General features: G+C 39.9%; 1 protein-coding gene across 4 annotated transcripts in view; it reads right to left on the reverse strand.

The window, feature by feature from the left end:
• LOC111152348 (FK506 binding protein 5) overlaps window positions 1-27,472 on the reverse strand; it is a 117,399-nt gene that overhangs the window by 42,705 nt on the left and 47,222 nt on the right. For 3 of the 4 annotated variants that reach the window (XM_022510856.1, XM_022510857.1, XM_022510855.1), the window contains exons 3-4: window positions 10,245-10,371; window positions 6,268-6,412 (exon numbers count right to left, since the gene is read on the reverse strand). In XM_022510856.1, the coding sequence (XP_022366564.1) occupies window positions 6,268-6,412; window positions 10,245-10,349 (250 nt within the window). In that variant the 5' untranslated portion in view covers window positions 10,350-10,371. Of the gene's footprint in view, window positions 1-6,267; window positions 6,413-10,244; window positions 10,375-27,472 lie in introns of all 4 variants that reach the window. The other variant, XM_022510858.1, reaches the window with a different exon arrangement.

Here is a 27,472-nt window from a genome sequence, read left to right on the forward strand (position 1 = left end):
TAGGCACCTGGGTGGCTCAGTGGGTTAAAGCCTCTGCCTTTGGCTCAGGTCATGATCTCGGGGTCCTGGGATCAAGCCCCGCATTGGGCTCTCTGCTCAGCAGGGAGCCTGCTTCCTCCTCTCTCTCTCTCTCTCTCTGCCTGCCTCTCTGCCTACTTGTGATCTCTATCTGTCAAATAAATAAATAAAATCTTTAAAAAAAATTTTTTTTAAATTGTGGTAAAATACATGCAAAATTTTCATCACATACACATACAAATTTACCATCACAACCCTTTTTAAGTGTGCAGGTCAGTACTGTTAAGTATATTCATTGTCGTACAACCAGCCTCTACAACTTTGTCATCTTCAATGTTAAAACTCTACCCATTAAACAACTCCCTATTTCCCTTTAGTATTAGCTATTAGTTTTTCAACATGGACTTTCTCCCTCTTACTCTAATATACTAATGACTGACAAAATTAACAGTTGGTTTTACTAGTGATCATGGGTCATCACACAGCAGAGAAGACTATATTAATGTTATAGGCAGACTGCTGATATTACTTCATTATAATTTAATCTCAATAGTAAGAGAGAAGTATAGGTATGTGAAGAATCCAAAATGATTGGTTTCTTTGTTTCTCTTCTCAGATCTGGGGGAAGAATATAACAGGAGTTTTCACTTCATAATTCCCAGCCATGTTTGTCACATACCAAGAACATCAAAAACAACTTCACTGAAGCAGCTCTCCATAAGAAATCACTAGATCTAGATAAGGGTAGGTGGGGATGGGCAAAGCCTAAGCATGCCTGGATTTACTTCGAAGAACTGAAAGATATAATTCATTCATTTCCCAAATCGATCCCTTCCCAATTTTAGTGATAATATACTTGTTGGAGGGAGGAAGGGGGAAAAACCAGAACTTCTACCATGGCAGTATATTGGAAAATGTTGAGTCCTTATTTCAACTTCTTTTAAAAGGAGTTATGAACACAGTTCTAGGAATTCAGAACATGTAAGATTTAGTTAAGAAAACCCAATATGCAGAGAGCTTGGGTGGCTCAGTCAGTTAAGTGTCTGCCCTTGGCTCAGGTCATGATCCCTGGGTTCTGGGATTGGGCGCCATGCCGGGCTCTCTGCTCAGCAGTGAGCCTGCTTCTCCCTCTCCCTGCCATTCCCCGTGCTTGTACTCTCTCTCTGTCAAGTAAATAAATAAAATCTTTTAAAAAAAGGAAAAAAGAAAAGAGAGAAAACCCAATGAGGGAAACCACCATCTCTTCATTCTAATTTGTGTAACATATTCTGAAGTAGTAATAATTGGTTGTCTTAGATTGATTCAGTTTTTGTCTTTCCAGACTTCCTGGGGCTAAAAAAGATGGTTAAGCATTATTTCGCAAAGTCTGTATGCAGGCAGAGCAAACAGAGTTAGGACCCAAACTGCTGTGGCACAGTTTCTGCCATTCCACTAGGAAGCCAATAATCCTAACACTGTGACAACAGTAACAAACATGTGAGTGCTTACTATGTGCTAAACAATGGTGTGCAATGTCTTACTTACTCTTCAGTGTATAACAGTATATATTATCATTATCATGACTTTACAAATGAGAGAAGTGAGGCACAGAGTTTAAAAGACAGCACAGGAAGAGCAATAGACACATAGACACCCAACCTGTAGGTAAAGCTCAAATATATGTGGATGCATAAATGTACATATATATGGTATGTGTATTTTTATGGCAATTTTTTACAGACAAGCACTCATAATTCTATTTTTTTTTATTTTTTAATTTATTTATTTGACAGACTCAGAGAGAGAGAGAGGGAGCATAAGCAGGGGACATGGGAGAAGGAGAGACAGGCTTCCCACAGAGCAGGGAGCCTGATGTGGGCCTCGATCCCAGGACCTTGGGATCTCGACCTGGGCTGAAGGCAGATGCTTAACGACTGAGCCATCCAGGCACCCCATAATTCTATTTTAAATACTGAAATCACAACAGAATCTCCAAATCAGTGTGACTTTCCACTGAAATATTTCTATTTATTCCCTTGGGAGAGGTGAATTTTAAGGAATCAAGAGAGCTCAATATAGAGTATTTATGCTACTGTCCATTTATGGTATTTTTCTTCATTTTGGTGAAGTAGCTATTGCCATAACATATAGATATAAAAGTATAAACTGTCTAACCCATGTTTCTTGCTTTACAGTAAACTGAACACATTCTGCTACAGAAGATTTACCAGAAGTATATTGCTCTTTTCTCATATTTCTAATTATCATCTAACGGAGACCTCTAAAGTTTCTGCCATTGTTATGGTTTTTAGTCTTTTACACAGTTTTTTTTACACAGTACCTCCCGTACTCTTTACAGAAGGTCCAAGAATGAAATCATAGCCAGGATTAATCTTCAAGCTTTTCCACAGAGGTCTCCTTTTTATTTTTATTTTTTTTTTAAATTTTATTTATTTATTTGGCACAGAGAGAGAGATCACAAGTAGGCAGAGAGGCAGGCAGAGAGAGAGGAGAAGCAGGCTCCCGCTAAGCAGAGAGCCCGACGCGGGGCTCGATCCCAGGACCCTGAGATCATGACCTGAGCCGAAGGCAGAGGCCCTAACCCACTGAGCCACCCAGGCGCCCCAGAGGTCTCCTTTTTAGAGGAGGAGAGAAGGTTAGGTGGCTTACTCGCGTTAAAATGACACAGGAAAGGGGGTGCCTGAATTCAGTGGGTTAAGCCTCTGCCTTCGGTTCACGTCATGATCTCAGGGTCCTGGAATTGAGCCCTGCATTGGGCTCACTGCTCAGCGGGGAGCCTGATTCCCCCTCTCCCTCTGCCTGCCTCTCTGCCTACTTATGATCTTTCTCTCTGTCAAAATAATAAAATTTTTTAAAAAAAGAGTCTGTTAAAAAAAAAAAATGACACAGAAAGAGTGACAACAGGAGCCCTGGCTTCCGAACACCCAGGTGGATGGATGCTCCTCTTCCCATGAAACCACAGTGTCTCTAGAGAGGCGTGCCGCCGTAAGTACCAAGTTAACTGGAAGTTGCCTATTTTATCTCAGCTCCAAATTCTAGGAAACATAAAAGACTCATTCATCATAGGGTAGTTTATCAAGAAAATGTGGGTAGAGAAGATAGTAGCATAAATTCCTAGCAATTTTTTTTTCTTAGCAATTCTTTTTTTTTTTTTTTTAAGATTTTATTTATTTATTTGTCAGGGACAGAGGGAGAGAGAGTGAGCGAGCACAGGCAGACAGAGGCAGAGGGAGAAGCAGGCTCCCCGCCGAGAAAGGAGCCCGATGTAGGACTCAATCCCAGGACACTGGGATCATGACCTGAGCCGAAGGCAGCCGCTTAACCAACTGAGCCACCCAGGTGTCCCTTTCTTAGCAATTCTTAAATCTACTTGCAAAGATAGCTGCTGAGAGAAGGTATGTTATCTTAACTCCATCAACTTCTTCAAGACGGAAATTCAAAGGGTAGAGTAAGAATTTGGGGGACAGGACAGTGGGAAGAAAGATGTCTAAGGTGTCTGATGAGGCCATTTACTCTGAGGTCATCTCAATTAAATACTGATGGCACAGCCATGCTGGTGGCCCTGAAAGTTCACATCCTTAAATCAACAAAAAAAGAGACAAATTCTAATTAAACTGTCAATCATTATCTGCTTTATCAAGAAAGGGAATGTTTATTTGATTTTGACTGGTATCATACTGAAACACAAGATTAATCTCACATTCTCACATGACCACTAACTCACTCAAGACCCAAAGGAGAAGGGAGGAGTGGCCTAGCCAACACCAGAGCTTGGAGAGAATACAGTTGAACAGGAAGCAGAAGTCACCATGACCTATGCCTATAAGTACCAGGGAAGGGAGAGTATAAGAGGGGCAGAAAGAGTTTAACTCCAGGGGTGCCTGGGCGGCTCAGTGGGTTGAGCCTCCACCTTTGGCTGGGGTCGTGATCTCAGAGTCCTGGGATCGGGCACCGTATCGAGCTCTCTGCTTGGGAGGGAGCCTGCTTTCCCCCGCTCCCACCTGCCTCTCTGCCTGCTTATGATCTCTGTCAAATAAATGAATAAAATCTTAAAAAAAAAAAAAAAAGAGTTTAACTCCATAGTTCCTGTTTGCTGTTTCCTTTCTCAGATCCATGCTTAATTAACAATTCATCTAAAATGGTACAATCAGAAGAAGAAGGGCACCTGGGTGGCTCAGTGGGTTAAAGCCTCTGCCTTCAGCTCAGGTCATGATCCCAGGGTCCTGGGATGGAGCCTAGCATCTGGCTCTCTGCTCAGCAGGGAGCCTGCTTCCCTTCCTCTCTGCCTGCCTCTCTGCCTACTTGTGATCTCTGTCAAATAAATAAATAAAAAATCTTTAAAAAAAGAAGAAAGGGATGATAATCAACACAGAGCCACAGTGGTAGATAGGGGGATTACTCCTTTTCTCTCACACTTAATCTGGAAACCAACTAGAAGTCTGTTATATCTGTAGCAGATAAGAATAAAAAAACATTGGTAATTCAGCCACTAACTTTCAACAAGCCACATGGCCCATAAAGTTTAATTTGATGTATGGGCTACTATTCTCCTTACAAGACTAAAAAAACAAACAAACAACCGAAATTAACTGAAGACATTCAAAAGCATTCGAAAATAGTTAGTATAAACCACATTTAAGACCTGAAAATAGTGGTTCTCAACATTTTTTCCTCAGGACCCTCTTTAAATCTTGAAAATTGAGGACCTGAAGGAACTTCTAATTATTTATTGATAATTACCACATTGAAATTTAAAGAAAATAATTATTTACCAACTCACTGAAAAATAGTAGTAACCTCATTATATGTAAACACAAGTTATTTTTATGAAAAGTAACTATATTTTTAAAAAAATTATTAGTGAGGATGGCATTGTTTTTACAAACTTATAAGTGTAAAATGTGTCTACCTTAATAAAAGACAACCAGATTCTCATACCTACTTTTTTTTTTTTAAAGATTTTATTTATTTATTTGACAGACAGAGATCACAAGTAGACAGAGAGACAGGCAGAGAGAGATGAAGGGAAGCAGGCTCCCTGCTGAGCAGAAAGCCCGATGAGGGGCTCAATCCCAGGACCCTGGGATCATGACCTGAGCTGAAGGCAGAGGCTTTAACCCACTGAGACACCCAGGCACCCCCTCATACCTACTTTTGCATTCACCTGTTGCAATTCTGGTTTAAGACTACGGAAGAAATCCAAACCCCAAAAGATAAATAGTTGGAAAAGGTAAGAGTACTTTAATAGTCTTTCAAGGTAATTATGAATATAACCATCTGATATGACATCAAAGCTGGACTAGTGGTAGGTTTCGTAACGGTGAGCTGTAGTATAGAATGTGAAAGCATATCAATGAACTTTTCATATCATATTACATTAAAATCCACTGGTCTAGCTTGCACAATGAATGAATGGATCTTTTAGTCAGGCATGATCTTGTAACATCTAGTATTGGGAAAATATTGGTTCACTGAGTTACGCAGATCTTCCAAATGTTAGCACATTTCATTATATAATGTTTTTAAAATCTCATTCATTAAAACCCATTGATCTCATCAGAACCCTTAAGTTTTGGAAAGCTGCCAAGGTCAGAGTGGCAGATACACATTTCCCAAAACCGTAATTTTTATTTGAAAACTCGATAGTTTTCGATAGGCTTACTTCATTCATTTTTAAGAAAGTATCTTCCAAATACTAAATAATCAAGTCTAAATAACAAGTTTGCCCTTTCAAATAAAAATGGTGCTTTCTGAAAAAATGTACTCAAGTTAAGTGCACAAGTGCTTCTCCATGAGATAACCACTACACTTGGGTCTGCAGGAGCGCTCAATGTGTGCTTCCTATCTGTTACAAAGCAGCGAAACAATGTGAAACTCAAGGATTAGGATTTAATAAAATTAGTATTTCTTACACTTCATCAAGCACATTAAGTGAAACTGGCTTCCCTTTTTTTTCTTATTTACACAGTGAATGAGGGCAGCGAGGCATAAATGATTACTGGCAGAGCTCAGTGTTGCGCCTAGACCTGTGCCGGGGCCCTGGCCGCTCTACCACTGCAGCTTGTGTGTCTTCCATGCAAGTGTCAATACAGCAAAAAGATAAACAACATCTTAGTAGTATTAAGAAAACAATTTTGACATTATGGACCCCCTAAAAATCCACTAGCTCTTAGACAGAATTGACTAGCTCCTCTATGTTATAAATGGCAATAAATCCAAGCAAAACACAACTCAAAAATACCCTCTTACCTTTGCCAAGACTAAAGACAAATGGTTCATTTCTATCATGACTGGAATCAAACTTCTTTCCATTTGACAACTTCCCTTTGTAATGGACATAAACTTTGTCTCCAATCATTGGTGTTTCCTCACTATTCCCCACTCTTTTGACAATCTAGAAAAGACAAACATCAAGAAAAAGGAGCTGATTTCATTATAATTGGAGAATAGAAATGTCACACAATCCATTCCACATTACCCAGGCAGGTTTATAGACAATTATGCCCTTTCTGAAGGCTTCCCTCCCAGTTCTCTCAATAACCCCTGCTGTTAGAAAACTGTCCTGTACTACTCTCAATCTTTATTGCTATATTTAATTATTCCCTCAAAATTACTTAATAATATAACCAAGAGATCCTGCTTCATGCTAAAGTCTCTCAAAACACAGACCTAGTTCATACACAAATTAAATTAGATCAAAAAGATTAGTGGACTTTCAAAACCATTCAAAAAGAAGTCCAAAGCAAAATTACAACAGTGAGATTTTATTTACTTCCCTCCTTTGCTAAAAACATTACCTTTTGACTAGATTCCACTAGTTTGGTTTAATTTCAAAAAGCTCAATTTCCTGATAGAACAGGTTATACTTCCTCTTTTGTGAGGACTATTTAACGTGTAAAAAAAAAACCAGTATCACTGCATAGTTTGATATGATACTGAACAACCTGTTTTCTAGTAAAACAAATGCCAAAAAAGCTCCAGGCTGAAAAACAGTTAGCTGTCATAAAATTCAGTGTATTTATTTTGTTCTTGGCAGAGCAGACCACTAATGCAGTTGGTCAGTTCTGGGAAAAGAAAAGAAAATCCAAGCATGTGGTGGTATAATTTATTCCATCAATCACCTATGCTAAATTAATCACTTTTTTAGGTAACAGGGGTTGGTAGCTCATGTCCAAGAAATGTCATTTTAGGGGAAGAGTCTGAATTTTTATATAAAGAATTCAATTATCCACTCTGAAATTCCTTAAGATGTGTCCTCCCAGCCCCACTCTCATATTACCACATAAACACTGTAAATTTATATTCTACAACTTTCTTAGTTCAAAAGTCCAGACATTCTTTAAAGGAAAAGAATCATTACTGCAACTCCACCAAACACCTGTTAGAATGAATCAATGAGTTCAGTCAAGTGGAAGGATACAAAATCAACACACAGAAATCAGTTGTGTTTTTATACACTCCTAGCAAGGAAAGAACTGAAAAAGAAATGAAACAAGCACAGAAATGCAAATCAAACCTGCAGGATACCACCTCACCTGTTCAAATGGCTATGATCAAAAAGACAAGAGATAATAAGTGTTGGCAAGGTTGTGAGAAAAGGGAACACTCATGTACTGTTGGTGGGAATGTAAACCGGTATAGCCATTGTGGAAAACAGTGTGCAGATTCCTCAAAAAAATTAAAAACAGAACTACCATATAATCCCAGCAATTCCACTTCTGGGTATTTCTTTGAGGAAAAGGAAAACACTAGATCAAAAAGATATATGTACCCCCATGTTCAGTGCAGCATTATTCACAACGCCTAAGCTATGTAAACAACCTAAATGTCCACAGATAGATGAATGGATAAAGAAAATGTGGTACATATATACACAGTGGAATGTTAATTCAGTGATAAAAAAGAATAAAATCTTGCCATCTGTGACAACAGGGATGGACCTTGAGAGCATTATGCTAAGTAATAGAAAAAAACAAATCCTGTAGGATCTCACTAATATATATGGAATCTAAAAAAGCTGATCTCACAAAACCAGAGAGTAGAATGTTAGTTGCTAGGGGCTCTGGATTGGGAGAAATGGGAAGATGTGAAGAGTTACCTTAAGGAGATACTTTAAGGATACAATCTAGTCTAGATTTGTTTTAAAAATGTAAGCTCTAGGGGCGCCTGGGTGGCTCAGTGGGTTAAGCCTCTGCCTTCGGCTCGGGTCATGATCCCGGGGTTCTGGGATCGAGCCCCGCGTCGGGCTCTCTGCTCTGCGGGAAGCCTGCCTCCACCCCTCTCTCTGCCTGCCTCTCTGCCTACTTGTGATCTCTGTCTGTCAAATAAATAAATAAAATCTTTGAAAAAAAAAAAGTAAGCTCCACAATGTAATTTTATCCTCCTGAGCTAGTCACTGATTTCCCAGACGTGCCTTGGTCTTTAAAAAAAAAACAAACAAAATAAAACATACACATACTGAAAATGTATATATGTATGCATATGTGTATGTATGTATAACATGTATATATGTATATATAATATATATATGTATAATATATATAATCTCCATATATATATATGGAGATGACTACAGATGAGTCACTGTGCCAAATGCTTTATATAATCCCAATAATTGTATGAAGTAGAAAGCAGTGTTCCAATATTACAAATGAGGAAATTTCAACACAGAGAGGTTAACTAAATTGCCCTAGGTCACACAGTTAGTAGACCTATTTAATCTTAACCAAAAGACCCACAGTGAAACCCTAGGCTCTAGATAGGAATAAATGATATGATTTAAAGGGCTTACAATCTCAAAATATTTCTTACAAGCCTAAAAATCTTAGCAGATTTACTCCCTGGAACAAAGCAGGGCTGAAGGCAGACTGGGGACTATGTTCTTTGTACGGGTACACTGAAAAATGAAAGAGAAGGACTCTCAAAGAGCAGGGAGATGCTGAGGACAGCCTGCAAAATACCTACTGTCTCCAGAAGTATCCTGGAGTTTGGGAGAAGTGATTCATATAGTTATGGGTTGAGAGGCCTTCTGAAAGACAGCAGGATATAAATCTAGGGCATAAAGTCCCTCATTCTAGAGTTGAAACACTCTGAAATTTACCTTGGCAAATAGCAAGCTAACAGTAAAACATGTATATTTAGAAGATCGAGGCACAGAAAAAAAGCTTTCATATAAGCAAGATTAGACAAAACAAACTAAGAAATTCTCATTTGCTGCTGCTGACACAAGGAGATATTAAAACTCAGCTTAGTGGTAATATCAGAGTTCAGCAAGAAAAAAATTATACAAAACTTGCATGAGTAACAACACTGTAGGAGAAATAATGACTTAATATGACTAAAATCATTTAATCTCTCTCAGCTCCGCTTTATTTACTTACATGGAATACCAATATACACCTTCCATAAATGGAATGGTCAAGATGTGCTCATTGTCTCACAAAACTATTGTGAGACACAAAAACACACATGTAGAAATGGTTAATTACAGAGTGAAAAATATTCAGTGTGTTTTAACAAGGAAAGCTAATTCAAAAGATATATTCTCTGATGAAACCTCAAAAAATATCTTCACTGCACAAACAATAATCTGTATGTAAAAACAAACCCTTTTGAACTCTGCAAGTCAGCATTTCATTTTCCTCTAATACGTCTCAAACCGAATTGTCACCAGCTAGCTTTAATACACTTAAATATTACGTTAAAATAATAACCCTTGTGTACACTCTTGAGAACTGGGAGACACAGCCTTTTAGAGTCACACAGAACTTGGATCTAGATCCCAGACCTGCCTTTATTTACCCAGCTAGGCCTCAGTTTCACCATCTATAATCTGGGATTAAAAATAAACCTCGGGTTGGGGCGCCTGGGTGGCTCAGTGGGTTAAAGCCTCTGCCTTCGGCTCAGGTCATGATCCCAGGGTCCTGGGATCAAGCCCCGCATAGGGCTGTCTGCTCAGCAGGGAGCCTGCTTTCTCCTCTCTCTCTGCCTGCCTCTCTGCCTACTTGTGATCTGTCTGTCAAATAAATAAATAAAATCTTAAAAAAAATAAAATAAAATAAAATAAAACTCGGGTCATGCAGATGAACTTGACTGCAGTGTTTAACACTTAGTAAACCCCAATAAACATTAGTCACCTCTACCTCCAGCCAAAAGAAACAGGTTTTTATATGTAATCCTTCCAGATAGCAAATTTCCCTGCATGTCATTCATCCTTGTAACCTCACCTTTAATACTCCTCTATCTTTTTTAGAGGTGATATCCTCTCCACGTTCAGCCACAGCTGCTGCTGGGTTTTCTCCATTGTTCTTGGCACCCTCATCAGTAGTCATGGTCTTTTATAAGTAAGAAAACCTGCTGAGAAGAAACATACTTTAGCTAGGTAAAATATCATTGCTTTAAGCATCTGAAAACGTCCCTAGGAACAGGCCTTCCCCAATTTAAGATTTACATAGGGCCAATAAGGTTAAACATTGAACATGAAAACAAAAACATCTGCCATGAGCATGTACTGATGTCAAGAGGCATGTACATAAAATATCATTCAACTCTTCAATTTCCCGTCCAGCACTGGTGTCAAATTAGAGAGCAGTACAAGTCAGGTTTGGTAGTCATTATATTCCTTAACGTGATTACACACCCACAGGCAGTACTTTCAGAACTTTGAAAATGTCTTTTTTCCTATAGTGATATTCTTGACAGAGAATTAAGAACCCATTAGATGATATGATTTTTAAAATGACAATATACAGGGGTGCCTGGTGGCTCAGTCATTAAACTTCTGACTGTTGATTTCAGCTCAGGTTGTGATCTCATGGGTCCTGGGATGGAGCCCCAAGCACTCAGATGGAAATCTCCTTGACAATCCTCTCCCCCTGCTCCTCCCGCCACCCATGCACACTCACCCTATCGCGTGCCCTCTCTCTAAAATAAATAAATAAACCTTTTTTTGTTTTAAATGGCAAAATGTCATAGTGGTAAACAGAACATGTGTTAGAAGCTGAGGGACCCCAGTCCACGTCTCAGCTCCAGCAGTATCTGACACCGGCAAACTTAATCTGGCTGCGCCTCAATTCGCATCTGTAAAAGGGAGAGAGTACATTGTTCCTGGAGTTCCTGTGAGGCGTTAATGAGATAATGTATGTGAAGAGATTAGTACAGAATCATAACTTACATAAAAATGTAAGCATTTGTCATGCTTATTATTGGGTCCCCTTTAGAGATACATTTTTCATCTCCTGCTCAAATATCTATCTAGAAGGAGGTTCTTCTCTGGCATGGCATTCGAGGCCCTTCACAATCTGATCCTAACCTGGCTTTCACAGGTCTAGCTTTCACTGCTTTCTTTTACTTTCTTTCATGCAGTTCATGCTCTAGTCAAACCAGAGCAATTCCTCAGCCATAACAAACCCTCTGTTTTCCCATCTCCATGCTTTGGTCACTCTTTTTCTTCCCCTCCAAATACTCCTCCCTCTCAAATTCTTCCTCCATCATGCCAATCTTGACTCTATGCATGGAAGTTGTCTGCACTTTTCTGTGATTCCTGAACTCTTCCCTCGATGTGCTACCATATATTTCTAAGAAGACACATTTGCTAGATTTGAAAGATTCTTGAGGGGTGCCTGGGTGGCTCAGATAGTTAAGCGTCTGCTTTTGGCTCAGGTCCTGGGATCGAGCCCTGCGTTGGGCTCTCTGATCAGCAGGGAGCCTGCTTCTCCCTCTCCCTTTCTACCCCTGCTGCTTGTGCTCTCTCCCTCTCCCTTTCCCAATCTCCTCCCCCCAAAAATAAATAAATAAAATCTTGAAAAAAATAAAAAGAAAAGGTCCTTGAGAGCAAGGGCCATGCTTTGTTCATAGGTAGATCCCCTAGACTGCCTCTACCTTTCAGACTGCTACAACAAAACAAGCAAGGAATTTGGAGCCCCTTACAAGCTGTTTGATGTTGGCTATCTTTAACTTCTCTAAGCCTTTCTCCCCACCTGTGTGATTGGAATAATAACATCTACTTTCACAGAGTGATCTTCTGGATTAAATGGTATAATGTGTATTTTTAGAAGTATACATTCCAATGTTAGCTCTTACTATCAGTCACCCAAATGACAGATACTTTTCATGAAGGCAAACCAAACCCACGGGCCAATGAATAGATGCAACAAAACACACCTCACTGGCTGCCGCCATGATTGATTCCACACGGCTCTCCTGGTTGAGCGGGGAAAGTCAAGGATTAATCACGCTACAGCTATTCCCTATTAGGCTAATAATAATGGACAAAGCTCCCTAAAGTCAATATATAATAATAACACACTGCAGTGTTTTCACTCATTTCCAACTGACCTAAATTTACTTCAGTGTCAACAAAGACAAATCAAATTCTGCTGTATCCAAAAATCTTCAAAGAGAACACCAAAGACCAGGGGCTAAGCCCCTTTGCTTTATTTTCTAGTACAGTTTATACCAAACACAAAAGATCCAAATGCTTGGCTCGGGATAAGGGAGAGGCCAGAACAAAGCATTCTCAAACAAACAACAACAGAAATTACGTACCCAGCTGTATGTGATGCTAGGCTAGATAATTAGGAAAATTACATGAACAGGGTTGGTTCCCAGCTTAGTAACCAGCTGCTTATGACAAACTTCTCTAATGCATGGGGACTTGTAGAAGGCACCTCCAAAACAGAGAGGAAAAGATCTTTTAAATATTTGGGGAGTCATGAATCTTACTCCTGGAAAAATCCATTGACATAAAAAAATGCCCTGGCCTTCAGAGATAAATTGACATCCATCAATAAACCCCTGGCAAATCTTGAATTAAATCAATGAGAGGGGCTCCTGGGTGGCTCAGTGGGTTAAAGCCTCTGCCTTCGGCTCAGGTCATGATCCCAGGGTCCTGGGATCGAGCCCCACATCGGGCTCTCTGCTCGGGAGGGAGCCTGCTCCCCACTCTCTCTGTCTCTGCCTGCCTCTCTGCCTACTTGTGATCTCTGTCAAATAAATAAAATCTTAAAAAAGAAAAATCAATGAGAAAATTAAAATAAACAGGTAAGGCTATAGGGAATAGGACAGCCATCCTGTCTCAAAGCATGAACCTTCAGATTACTAAATAAAGAAAAAGCACTTTCCAATGATCTGACAGATACTCCTTAGCACAAGCAGTCTGCATCATGACCTAATGGTGCATTACCAAAAAATAAAACACGGCGATCACTGTGCCTCCTGGATGGAATGGGAACTACATTGTGATGTGATGTGATGGAATGGGAACTATACATGTAGTATTCCTACCAAAGGTATTTAATCTGAAACTAATCAAGAAGAAAAGACAAGGGTGCCTGGATGGCTCAGTCGTTAAGTGGCTGCCTTCGGCTCAGGTCATGATCCCAGGGTCCTGGGACAGAGTTCCACATAAGGCTCCCTGCTCAGCAGGAAGCCTGCCTTCTCCCTCTCCCGCTCCCTCTTCCCCTGCTTTGTGTTCCCTCTCCTCTGTGTCTCTCTCTGCCAAATAAATAAATAAAATCTTTAAAAAAAAAAAAAGAAGAAGAAAAATACAAAATCAGTTGTGGAATATCATATAAGACCACTGGACTAGATGCCTCAAAATGTTAACGTTATGAACATATCCCTCATTCAGAAAAAGATAGGGGGCCTGTCCCAGTTTAAAGGAGACTAAAGAGATATAACAACCATTAGGAGAAGGAAAGGAAAAGTGAACTGGGGCAAATTGGAGGAGGAGATGAACCATGAGAGACTATGGACTCTGAGAAACAATCTGAGGGTTTTAGAGGGGAGGGAGGTGGGGGAATGGGTGAGCCTGGTGGTGGGTACTGCAGAGGGCCCATATTGTACAGAGCACTGGGTGTGGTGCAAAAACAATGAATCTTGGAACACTGCATCAAAAACTAATGATGTGTTTTATGGTGACTAACATACACACACACACAAGACTAAAGAGATACAACCAAATAAGATGTGTGATCTGTGGCTAGAAACTGGATTAGGGGGATGAAAGTGTTATAAAAGCATATTTTGGGGAGAATTAGAAAGACTTAAAAAAATGAGACTGTACATTAGATATTATTACTTTATAATGTTAACTTTCTAGAGTGTGATACAGTATTGTGGTCCTATGTAGAATAATATCCTCATTCTTAGGAGACACATCCTGAATTATTTAGGTGTGAGATGTCATGACATCTGCTACTTACTTTCATATCATTTAAGAGGGAGAGTGAGAGTGTGTGTGTGTGTGCGTGTGCACGCAAGCACAAATACCACAAAAAAACTAAAAGTTCTGAAAAAGCATGACTACCCCACATCCGAAGGCATTGCCTCTCTTTTTAATTCTTATCAATTGGGGATCCACTACATTTTTAAATGAAAATATTGTCAATCAAAAAACAGCTCAGTCAGTTAAGTGTCTGACTCTTGATCTTAGCTTAGGTCATAATCTCAGGGTCATTAGGCTGTGCTCAGCCAGGAGTTTGCTTGACAATCTCTGCCCTTCTCACTACCCACACCACCTCCCCCCCGGCCCCGGCCACTCCTACTTGTTCACATCACTCTATCAAATAAATAAATCTTTAAAAAGCCATTTCTTTTGGTTCTAACCTTACCCCTTGGAAACAACAGCTTGCTAAAATTCAATAGAGAACTTAGAAGTTGATTTGCTAACTTTATAAGTCTCATTTGATAAAGGAATTTGGTCTTCACATTTGGTTCTAACACTTAAAGGGATGCAAGTAATTGTAATCTCAGACAATAGTTCCGAGTAGTATGGAGTATATGAAAAGGGGTAGCACGAGTAATTAAAACACAAAGATAAAAAACAATGAAACACCTTTCAACTTTCAAAGGCAGATAAATCTGGAACAATAAAGAAATAAACTGAACTCTTCAAGTTTCTCCCATCAATTTCAGTTTGTCCTTTGGGGTACAGATTTTTATAAACAAACAAAACAAATTTTTAAAAAACCTTCTTCCTTGACCTAGTCTTATATGAAAAAAGGCAATAAGATGAGACAATTCCTGAAAATCTGCAAGACACACTGAGAAAGTTTCCCTTTTTTCATAAGGGAGCCTTTTCTTCTTTCCCCTACTCTGGGTTTATTCTGGATTTAAAATCACTATGTAGCTATGGATATTAATCTATGATAAAGCTCACTGTTCTGAACTGTCCAAAGGGGGGAAACTCCTACCCAGTACATCAGAGAGGGAACACACAGTTCTGTTATGGACATGCCAGATAAGCAGGCACTCTCCAAAGTGCAAGTCAGCAAACACCTGAGACATAACAGAAAAATGAGAATGCGCTTAAAATTTCACCAACACTGTATTGAAAAATTCAGTTAACATAACTAAATTGTCAGATACCCCAAATGAGAAATCAATTTTTTTTGAGAAATCATTTTAAAGCATTATCCACTAGTTCTCCATGTGTATTACTCACTGTGTTGTTCTCTGTTAAAATATAGATAACTTGAATCAGATTATCCTACTAACAGGAGAGTTTTCAGAGAGAAGACAAAAAAGAATATCAGAACTGGAATCTTTGTTAATGGCAAAGAAAAACAACAATAGCATTCTTTCTAAGTACGGCAGATGCCTGGGCCATAACAGCTTTCAGCCTCTTAAAACTAAAAACATAAAAGAAAGAAAACTCACAAGGAAAAAGGTATACCCTAGGACTTGTAACTAAATGCAATAATTTATCTTAATTTTGAAAATACCCATGTAAGGATGAACCAGAAAGCCCTCATTGACTTTCAACCCCATGACTGTCAAAACATTCAAGCCCATTAACACATGGGAGTGTCAAGAGGAATTATCTCTTTGTAGACAAGATACACATACAAAAAGGATAAATATGCAAGCAGAGGAAACAAGATCACATCCGAGGACAGACTACACATCAATATGAAGCTGCACACTATGTTTAGCCATCTATTTTCCCCAAGTTAACTTCCTTCCTCCACACTAGTATGGGGAATGGGAAGATGATGACTGATATTCCCACACATGCCCATACATTTTTTTCTCCTTCAAAAAAGGAACCTGTGAAAAGATGTACGAATGGCCAATAAACACATGAAAAGATGCTTGACATCATTAGTTTTTAGGGAAATGCAAATAAAAATCACAATGAAATACGTGAGGGGGAAAACTTTCCCCTTCTTCCCTTCCAGGTTCTTTCGCTGGTCTAATATTTAAGTTGACATAAGATAGATCAACAAGAAAAAAAAAAAACCCAAATTTTGAACCTATGGGAACCCCTAAGATATGAAGTTCCCAGACACATAAGCAACTGCGTGTTATGAGCCATCCTGAGCGAAGGAAAAGGGAGTAGGGGTGTGGGGCTTCAAAGGGGAGGAAGACAATTCACAGGATGATGGGAGGAACAAGGGTTTGGTAAACAAATGTTTGCCCTGCCATGCAGGTAAGTCTTTTTTTATATAAAAAGTTATCTCTGGTATTAGCTCTTATCCTGGTACAGGCCCTCCATGTAAATTCTTTAAGTCAGCGCAGGGAGAGGTATGTATGTATGTATGTATGTATGACTGAATTGATCAATCAACCTACCTCTTCCTCAATCTGTTAGACCTCAATTGCCTTCCGCTCAAAAGAGTCCACATGCCCAAGTGGCGTATTTTGGGATTACATGTTATGCTCCCCCTTAGATACTTTCACACCCATCAGAATAGCTATTTTCAAAAAATGGAAAATAGCAAATGTCTGGGGAGACTGTAGAGAAACTGGAACCCTCATGCATTGCTGGTGGGAATATAAAATGGCACATCCTTTGTGGTTCATCGGAATGTTGCACACAGAATTACCATTATGATCCAGCTATTCCACTCCTGGATATACACTCAAAATGACTGAAAGCAGAGACCTGCACAACAATCTCCAGAGCAGCACTCTTCACAACAGCCTGAAGGTGGAAACAATCCAAGTGTCCATAAACAAAATATGGTGCCTGTGCTTATATGTATGATTAAACCATCCAGCCATAAAAATAAAATGCTGACACATGCTACAACATGGATAAACCTTAAAAACATTATGCTAAGTGAAATAAACCAGACACAAAACGGCAAATATTCTAGGACTCTACTTCTAATGAGGTACCCAGAATAGGTAAATTCATAGACACAGAAAAGTAAAATAGAGGTTAGTAGGGGCTGGAGGAAGGGGGCATGGACTGTTGTTTAATGGTTGCAGAGATTCTGTTTGGGAAGGTGAAAACATTCTGGAGAACAAAAGTGGTAATAATAGCACGACAGTGTGAATGTACTTACTGTCACTGCACTGTACATTTAATACTGGTAAAAACTGTAAATTTTATGTTATGTATATTTAAGCACAATTGAAAAAAAAAAAGAGGGGTCTGGGTGACTCAGTCGGTTAAGCGTCTGCCTTCAGCTCTGGTCATGATCTTGGAGTCCTGGATGACTTCAGAGTCCTGGGATGGAGGCCCAATGTGGGGCTCCCTGCTCGGTATGGAGCTTGCTTCTCCTTTTCCCTCTGCCCTTCCCCCCCGGCTCTTTTAAAAAAGAAATAAGTCTGAGGCCAGAGCAAGACAGAAATTAACAGAACAGTCAGCCAGACTTAACTTCTCTCTTGAATCCTCTTAACTGAAGATGCCTTGCTCATTTCCAGTGTACATCCTTAGTGTACATCAAAAGTGTACACTGAGCCCAGCCTCCAGCAGGGACCACGGCATCAACTCTTCAGGGACCTAAGACTCAGATGTCCAGTTAAGAAGACGGGAGAGGAAAAAGAATCCTCAACAGAATTACCACGTTATAGCTACAAACTACTGCCTCCTTTATTCCATCTCTTAGATACACCCAATGTTTTGCTACACTTGCTTTTCTCAGGTCAAGTAGTTACTGAAGAAAGCAAAGTTAACAGACCAAATTTATAATTTTTTAAAAGATTTTTATTTTTTATTTAATAGAGAGAGAGAACACAAACAGGGGGAGTAGGAGAGGGAGAAGCAGTCTTCCCACTGAGCAGGGAGCCTGATGCGGGGCTTGATCTCAGGACCCTGGGATCATGACCTGAGCCAAAAGCAGATGCTTAATGACTGAGCCACCCAGGTGCCCCCAAATTTATAATTACTGTCAATGACTACTTCGATGAATTACTGTTCTCAAGTATTATATTAGTATTAAAACAAAAAAAATCTAGAAAATATTAGACCATCCAAATTCCAAAGGTTGAAAGACAGTACTAAATTATCAACTTTCTCCAAGAGGGCCTTGGAATTATAGAAAAATCGATAAAGCTCTGACTGAGCTGGAAAACAAGAAAAGGTGTGTCACTGAATTAGAAGGCAGAAGGGATCAGACTGAAGGAGAGGACAAAGAAGCACAAACTGGCTTTTAAACAGCAACTGTAAGAAGAGCTCTTCCCAAAGGAGTCTTGGGTGAGCATTATCAAAAGCAGGAGTGGACAAGAGAAATTAAGCAGAGAACCACATCTAGGGAAGAAAGCAGAAGCCATGTTTGGGTCAAGAAGCCATGTTTGGACCAATTAGGTTGGGCAGGTTTCCTTCTCTCCCTAGTGTACAAGGTGGCTCCCATTCTTTTTAAAGGGTATAAGGATTTTCTTTATTCCTGGGGTTCAGACTTATCACAGGATATATTGTGGTATTTGACTTCTTTCCTTAATTCCCACAGAAGCCTTGATATCCTGGTCTTTTTTTTTTTTTTTTAAGATTTTATTTATTTATTTGTCAGAGAGAGAGAGAGAGAGAGAGAGCACAGGCAGAGAGAGTGGCAGGCAGAGGCAGAGGGAGAAGCAGGCTCCCTGCCGAGCAAGGAGCCCAATGTGGGACTCGATCCCAGGACTCTGGGATCATGACCTGAGCCGAAGGCAGCCGCTTAACCAACTGAGCCACCCAGGGGTCCCGATATCCTGGTCTTTAATTGCTTAAGATGAGTCTCTGGGGATCTCAGGGAAGTTCCTACTATTATTTCATTTCCCTCATTGTCTGTCCTCTACTTCAAAGTCTTACTAGACAGACTGTACACATCTCAGTTTTATCCTCCAAATCTCTTAAGCATATTTCTAAACACGGGATAAACATGAGAATCATCTGGGAAGCTTTAAAAAAAGCCACTGATGCCAGCACCCCACTCGCAGAGAATCTGCATTTAATTGGTCTGGGGTGGGGCCGGGGCCTCAGTGGGGTTTTTTGTTTGAGATTTATTTATTTGTTTGAGAGACAGAGCACACATGAGTGGGAGGGGCAAAAGGAGAGGGAGAGAATATCAAGCAGACACCATGCTGAGCATGGAGCCTAACTCAGCGCTCTATTTCATGACCCTGAGATCATGACCTGAGCAGAAACCAAGAGCTGGATGATGCTCAACTAACTGAGGCACCCAGGTGCCCTAAGGGCATTAGCATTTTTATTTTATTATTATTTTTATTAACGTATACTGTATTATTTGCCCCAGGGGTACAGGTCTGTGAATCGTCAGGCTTACACACTTCACAGCACTCACCATAGCATGTACCCTCCCCAATGTCCATAACCCAACAACCCTCGCCACATCCCCCCTCCCCACAGCAACCCTCAGTTTGTTTTGTGAGATTAAGAGTCTCTTACGGTTTGTCTCCCTCCCGATCCCATCTTGTTTCATTTATTCTTTTCCTACCCCCCCCCAAACCCCCAACCCTGCCTCTCCAATTCCTCATATCAGGGAGATCATATAATTGCCTTTCTCTGATTGACTTATTTCGCTAAGCATAATACCCTCTAGTTCCATCCAAATCACTGCAAATGGCAAGATTTCATTCCTTTTCATGGTTGCATAGTATTCCATTGTATGGAATACTATGCAACATACCACATCTTCTTTATCCATTCATCTGTTCATTCCATTGTGTATATATATATATACACACCACATCTTCTTTTATTTATTTATTTATTTATTTATTTATCTATCTATCTATCTATCAGAGAGAGAGAGAGAGCACAGGCAGACAGAGTGGCAGGCAGAGTCAGAGGGAGAAGCAGGCTCCCCGCCGAGCAAGGAGCCCGATGTGGGACTCGATCCCAGGATGGTGGGATCATGACCTGAGCTGAAGGCAGCCGCTTAACCAACTGAGCCACCCAGGCATCCCATACACCACATCTTCTTTATCCATTCATCTGTTCACGGACATTTAGGTTCCTTCCATAGTTTGTCTATCATGGACATTGTTGCTATAAACATTTGGGTGCACGTGCCCCTTCAGATCACTACATTTGTATCTTTGGGGTAAATACCCAATAGTGCAATTGCTGGATCATAGGGTAGCCTATTTTCAACTTTTTGAGGAACCTTCCACATTGTTTTCCAGAGTGGCTGCACCAGCTTGCATTCCCACCAACAGTGTAGGAGGGTTCTTTTTACTCCACATCCTCGCCAACATCTATCATTTCCCGACTTGTTAATTTTAGCCAATCTGACTGGTGTGAGGAGGCATCTCATTGTGGTTTTGATTTGTATTTCCCTGATGCCAAGTAATGTGGAGCACTTTTTCATGTGTCTGTTGGCCAACTGGAGGTCTTTTTTGCAGAAATGTCTGTTCATGTCTTCTGCCCATTTCTTGATTGGATTATTTGTTCTTTGGGTGTTGACTTTGATAATTCTTTATAGATTATGGATACTAGCCCTTTATCTGATATGTCATTTGCGAATATCTTCTCCCCTTCTGTCAGCTGTCTTTTGGTTGACTGTTTCCTTTGCTGTGCAAAAGCTTTTGATCTTGATGAAGTCCCAATAGTTCCTTTTTGCCCTTGCTTCCCTTGCCTTTGGCAATGTTCCTAGAAAGAAGTTACTGCAGCTGAGGTCGAAGAGGTTGATGCCTGTGTTCTCCTCAAGGATTTTGATGGATTCCTGTCTCACACTGAGCTCTTTTGGCCATTTTGGGTCTATTTTTGTGTGTGGTGTAAAGAAATAGTCCAGTTTCATTCTTCTGCATGTGGCTGTCCAATTTTCCCAACACCACTTGTTGAAGAGACTGTCTTTTTTCCATTGAACATTCTTTCAACTTGGTTAGATTTTAGTTCTTTTCTTTCTCTAGAAAGGCATTTTGTTTCTCCAGAAAGGGTTTCTCTAATATCTTCCATGCTTTTTTCGAGCCCAGCTAGCATCCTGAGAATTGTCATTCCAAACTCTAATTCTGAATGTCCGTATTGATTAGGTTCCTAGCTATTGGTACTGCCTCTAGTTCTTTTTTTTGTGGTGAGTTTTTCCGCTTTGTCATTTTATCCAGATAATATATGAACGAGAGAATAAAATACTAAAGGATGGCAAAGACCCCAGAAAAATGTACGTTAACCAAATCAGAAGAGATCCAAAACCAGGGGGAGAAGAAAAGGGGAGAAAGGGGGAAAAAATGTATGTATGTATGTGTGCATGTGCGTGTGTGTGTGTGTATATATATATATATAAAAAACAGAGCTACCCACTTGAACTTGGGTGTATTTTGGTCTCTTAGAAGAAACAACTTCCCAGAAAGGGGAACCCTCCTACACTGTTGGTGGGAATGCAACCTGGTGCAACCACTGTGGAAAACAGCATTGAGATTCCTCAGAAAGTTGAAAATAGAGCTACTCTATGACCCAGCAATTGCACTACTGGGTATTTATCCTAAAGATAAAGACAAATGTAAAGATAAAGACAAACGTAGTGATCTGAAGGGGCACATGCACCCAAATGTTTATAGCAGCAATGTCCACAATAGCCAAACTATGGAAAGAACCTAGATGTCCATGAACAGATGAATAGATAGAGAAGATGTGGTATGTATGTATGTATGTGTGTGTGTGTGTATACAGATATATAGATTAGATAGATAGATCTATCTATATCTGTATACACACACACACACACACACACACAATGGAATACCATGCAGGCATGAAAAGGAATGAAATCTTGCCATTTGAGACAACGTGGATGGAACTAGAGGGTATTATGCTTAGTGAAATAAGTCAATCAGAGAAAGACAATTATCATATGATCTCCCTCATAAGAGGAAGTAGAGAGGCAATGTGGGGGGTTTGGGGGATAGGAAAAGAATAAATGAAACAAGATGGGATCGGGAGGGAGACAAACCATAAGAGACTCTTAATCTCACAAAACAAACTGAGGGTTGCTGGGGGGAGGGGGGAGGGAGAGGGTGGTGGGGTTATGGACACTGGGGAAGGTATGTGCTATGGTGAGTGCTGTGAAGTGTGTAAACCTTGCGAGTCACAGACCTGTACCTCTGGGGCTAATAATACATTACATGTTAATAAAAAAAATTAGAAATTATAAAAAGAAAAAAAGAAACAACCTCCCAAAATTTTAAAGAAAGAAAATATATATACACACACACACACACACACACATATATATAAAAAAATAAGGGTAAACATGATGAAGGGATGGAATATGACTGTCAAGATGAAAATTTTTTTTAAATTCTAAAAAAGGAATTGATAAGTTCATTCAAAAAAAGAACAGGAGGGAATGTGCTCAGGCTGGAGACGAAAACAAAGCCATGTGCTAGATTAGGGTATATTTTGATCTACCGTAAGAAATTGTATCCGAAAATTTTTTAGGAAAAAAAACCTATATGTATACGGAAAATAAGGTTAAATACAATGAAGGGATAAAATATGACTTTAACAATGAAGGTTTAAAAAGATTTTTTTTTTTTTAGAAAGGTATTGTTAAGATAAACTAGTTAAAAACGTTAAAAGAGGAAAGAGGAAAAGTTAAATAGAATAAGAGGGGTGCCTGGGTGGCTCAGTTGGTTAAGCAACTGCCTTCGGCTCAGGTCATGATCCCAGGGTCCTGGGACCAAGCCCCATGTTAGGATCCTTACTCAGCAGGGAGCCTGCTTCTCCCTCTCCCTCTGCCTGCTACTCTGCCTGCTTGTGCTCGCTCTCTCTCTGTCAAATAAACAAATAAAATTAAAAAAAAAAAAAAAAGAAATAGAATAAGAAATAAAATAAAATTTAAAAAATTTAATTTGGAAGACTAAAGGATCCTGGGGGAAAAGCCAGGAATTCTATGGGTTGCTTTCCCCTAGGCTCTGGAGTTCCGTTGTTCTCCTTGATCAGTGAGCTTGGTCTTGGCTGGATGTTCTTGCTAATCTTCTGGGGGAGGGGCCGGTTGCAGTGATTCTCAAATGTTTTTGCCCGGAGGTGGAATTGCACCACCCTTGCTAGGGGCCAGGCTAGGTAATCTGCTCAAGTTCGCTCTTGGAGCTTTTTTTCCCTGAATGTTTTCCATAGAGGTCTGGAGGATGGGAATGAAGATGGCAGCCTCCCAATCTCTGGCCTGGAGGAGGCGAGAGCTTGGGGCCCTACTGCTCAGTGCGCCCTCAGAGAAAAGTAGTCAATCCCTCTCATCTCCCTGGTCTCCACCCATGCTCCGAACTCATCCAGCCCATGACCGAGCATGTGTGTCTGACACATGGTCCTATTTGGAGTCTCCAAACCCAGCAGATTCCTGCCTCCAGAGAAGGAAGGTGAGTCTCCCCAGATCTGCCACTTGTGGGGTCCCTGCTCAAAGAGCAGCGGTGGGACTGTGCCGAGGATCACAGTTTAATGTAATCCCAAGCTGAGAGCTTACTCCTCGAGTCTGTCTCTGTAGTCGGCTTCTCCGCTCCAAAACCTGGGAGCTCTGCTACACTCAGACACCCCTGATCCTTCTGTGACCCCGCGGGACCTGAGACCACACTGTCCCTGTGAGGGCTCCACCCCCACTTAGCCTCTGGAATGATGTCCCTCAGTGGAGCAGACTTCTAAAAGTTCCGATTTTGTGCTCTGTTGCTCCCCCGCTTCCCAGGAGCAGGCCCCTCCCCTTGCGGTCTATGTTCCCACTGCTTCGGATTCACTTCTCTGCACTTCCTACCTTTCAGAAAGCGATCAATTTTCTGTTCCTAGAATTGCTGCTCTTCTTCTCTATTTCCTGCTGAGTTTGAACGTGTTTGGAATGGTTTAATACCTATCTAGCTGAACTCCTGCGATCTGATGTCATTTCAGTCTACTACTCCTCCACCATCTTCCCTCTCCCACATCAGTGTTTTTAAAAATTATCTCAGGGGCTCCTGGGTGGCTCAGTGGGTTAAAGCCTCTGCCTTCAGCTCAGGTTATGATCTCAGGGTCCTGGGATCGAGCCCCGCATCAGGTTCTCTCTGCTCAGTAGGGAGCCTGCTTCCCCCTCTCTCTCTGCCTGCCTCTCTACTTGTGATCTCTGTCAAATAAATAAATAAAATCTTTAAAAAAAAAAAAAATTATCTCAGATGATTCTAATGTGCACAAAAAGTTAAGAAACATTAAGCTTTTCTCTTAGATTCCATCATTGGCTTTTTGCTCTATATTCTGAGATTTTCTTTAATGGAATATCTAGATCACCATTTGATTATCAGCTGTGTCCATTATTTCATTTACTCTTTTCAAAGGATCTTTTAAAGCAAAGTTTTTGATTTTTGTATACTCTTAATATCTGGTTGCACATTTTTATTACATGTCTTTATTTTGTGGATACAATTACTTCTCAAATATTCAGGGATTCTACTTAGAATAAAATGGGACATCTATGAATAAGTATTTGGCTAAAAAAAAAATTTTTTTTTTTTTTCATTTTGTGCAAGGGAATTGCTGGGAGATCCAGGGATTCCCCTAGGATCTCCCATAGGCACTGGGCAGAGGTAAAGGCTGGGAGGTTAAGAAACTGAAGAGAGAGAAGACAGCATATTATGAGTTACAAGTTAAGTAGAAGGGGAATGCATAAAGATGCAAAAGTGACAGGTGAGCCATGTGATACTTGCACTAGGCTTACCAAAGGAAAAGGTGAAATGCTTTAGGTAAAAGGGAAAGAGAAAGCAAAGGCTTAAGAAGAAAGGATCAGAAAGACTTAAATACATAGGGGAAAGAGTCAAGCATGGATTTGTTCATCAAACAGTTACAGACTGCTTAAGTTACCACTAAGTTTACCATAGGGCTAAATAAAAGTATGCTAAAGTTTTTCCTCAATAAAATGGTTGTGGGAGTATTTAAATAAAATCTGGCAAATTCATACCACAAAAATACAGTCTTTGAAAAGGATGAGAAATCTAGACAGTAAAGAATCATTAAGAGTCTAAATACCAAAAACATCCAAACAGCTGAATTAAGATTTTATAAATGCTCATTCACTGATAAAGAATACTATTGTAATAAGTGAAGTGTATTGTCATGGTACTTAGTGCCCAATGATAACTTGTTCCACTGGGGTATTAAAGTAAATAAATAAAATTCAGTTGATGATATCACAGGGGGATAATACATGTGACAATGTGCCATATTGTAATTACACGCAGCAACCAACCATGTTCCCCAGCTGTTTGTAGATTTTGGTGTGTGCAATCATTTTACAGCACTAGATTACAAATTATGTGAATATTACATGCCTTTTTTTATTATTTTTTTCCTTAGAGTTAAGAAAGCTAAACCCTGGAAATATTAATATAGAACAGGTAAGGTCTTAGCCATTCCAGATAAAATAACTTTCTAATAATGACATGAAAAGATGGGAAGATGTCCAAGATGTACTATTAAGTAAATGGTGAGCTGCAAACAATCTACAATATGATATTATTTTCCAAAGGAAAATAGCGTATATGTTACACAAAAAGTTTGGAAAGATACCTACTATCAAAATAGCCAGTAAAATTAACTCTGGAGAATGAGATCTGGGAGAAGGGGGAGAGAGGAAGAAATTTTCACTTCTTAAATTTTATTTTAGGGCATTTAAATCATTTAACAATAAGCATGTATTACTTTCATGATTTTTTTCAAACGTAGGACAAAAAGATTAAACAATTCCCGGTTCCACTCATCAGGACTTTTATTATTTCTTTAAAACAAATTGCTAAGGTTAATGTAAAACCACTGAAATATTTTTTTAATTAAAAAAAAAGATTTTATTTATTTGAGAGAGAGAGAGTGGGAAAGAATGCACGAGTGGGAAAGAATGCACGAGTGGGATGAGAGGGAGAAGAAGACTCCCCACTGAGCAGGTGGCCTGACATCGGTCTCCGTCCCAGGGACTCCAGGATCATGAACTAAGCCAAAGGCAGACAGATGCTCAACCAACTGGGCTACGCAGGCATCCCTCACCAGGAATTTTTATTTTTACTGTTAAATTTAATTCAAACATTTTGGAGCATCTTCAATGTAGAGGAAGAGAACTCTGGTTGAGCAAAGAGTATTTGTGAGATATCCAGAGGGCAGTCAGAGAGATAAGGACTGAACTCAGGAGAGAAGTCTGGATGTTCGTTGGGGAGTTATCAGACTCTACATGGAAATTAAGATAAAAGTATACAGCAATTTCTACTAAGTAAATAAAACCATGTTCTCAAACTTCTAATGTCTAAGCCTCATTTCTGATTACTAGGACTCTTAGCAATACAGCTGAACAGTTTAAAAACTGCAAACCATCCCCGAAGCAGCCAACAGTATTACCAATGACAGATCAAAAAGCTCTCTCAACACTTCAAAAGCACAGTTCCTCTCATTCCTTTAATACCATACCATTGTTCAAATAAAATTATTTACTGCTCTTTCACCACTCCAGGGAAACATGTGAATCCTTCTCTGGTACCTTCTTGACTTTACGCACTGCCTTGTAGCTGTCACTAGCTGTAGCCTACTCCATACCAAATCATGGCACCTCTTAGCTCAAAGCTACATCTGACATATCACTGGTTAGAGTTATGGAAGAGACTGCCAGTAATTCTCAAGTCTCTTTTTCTCCACTTCTTCCCTGTTAATAAGACCTCTATTTTTTAACAGGACACAAAGCTTCCTAGAACAAACCTGTGTCCTACCCTGCAGGTAAGTTTGGCCATGTAACTAAATCCAGGACACTGGGAGATAAGGCAAATGTATCCATAGAGGAACAGGTAGCCAAAGCATTATACACACACATCTGAGTTCAAAGTTGAAAGATAAGGAGCCGTTCAACAAACAGCTACTGAGTACCTACTGTGTGCCACTGTTCTAGGCAATGGAGGCACAGCAGTAAATAACAGAAAACAATTTCTATCTTCTCAGAACTTACATTCTGCTAAGGGTAAAGACAGGAGTAAGCCTCTATTACTTCATCTTCTGAACATGTTTGCTCATGTTTGTTTTTTGTTTTTTTTTATTATAGCTGTGTTTCCTTTATACACATTTTTTTTAAGATTTTATTTATTCATTTATTTGAGAGAGAGAGAGAGAGCACAAGCAAGCAGAGAGAGAGAGGAGGAAGCAGGCTCTCCGCTGAGCAGAGAGCCCGATGTGGGGCTTGATCCCAGGACCCTGAGGATCATGACCCAAGCCGAAGACAGAGGCTTTAACCCACTGAGCCACCCAGGCGCCCCTGCTCATGTTTTTGACAGAAAAATCAAATTCTAGCTGTATCACATTGGAGAT

The sequence above is a fragment of the Enhydra lutris genome, unplaced genomic scaffold (assembly GCF_002288905.1).
Source record: "Enhydra lutris kenyoni isolate GAN:26980312 unplaced genomic scaffold, ASM228890v2 scaffoldscaffold28, whole genome shotgun sequence".
NCBI classification, from domain to species: Eukaryota; Metazoa; Chordata; class Mammalia; order Carnivora; family Mustelidae; genus Enhydra; species Enhydra lutris.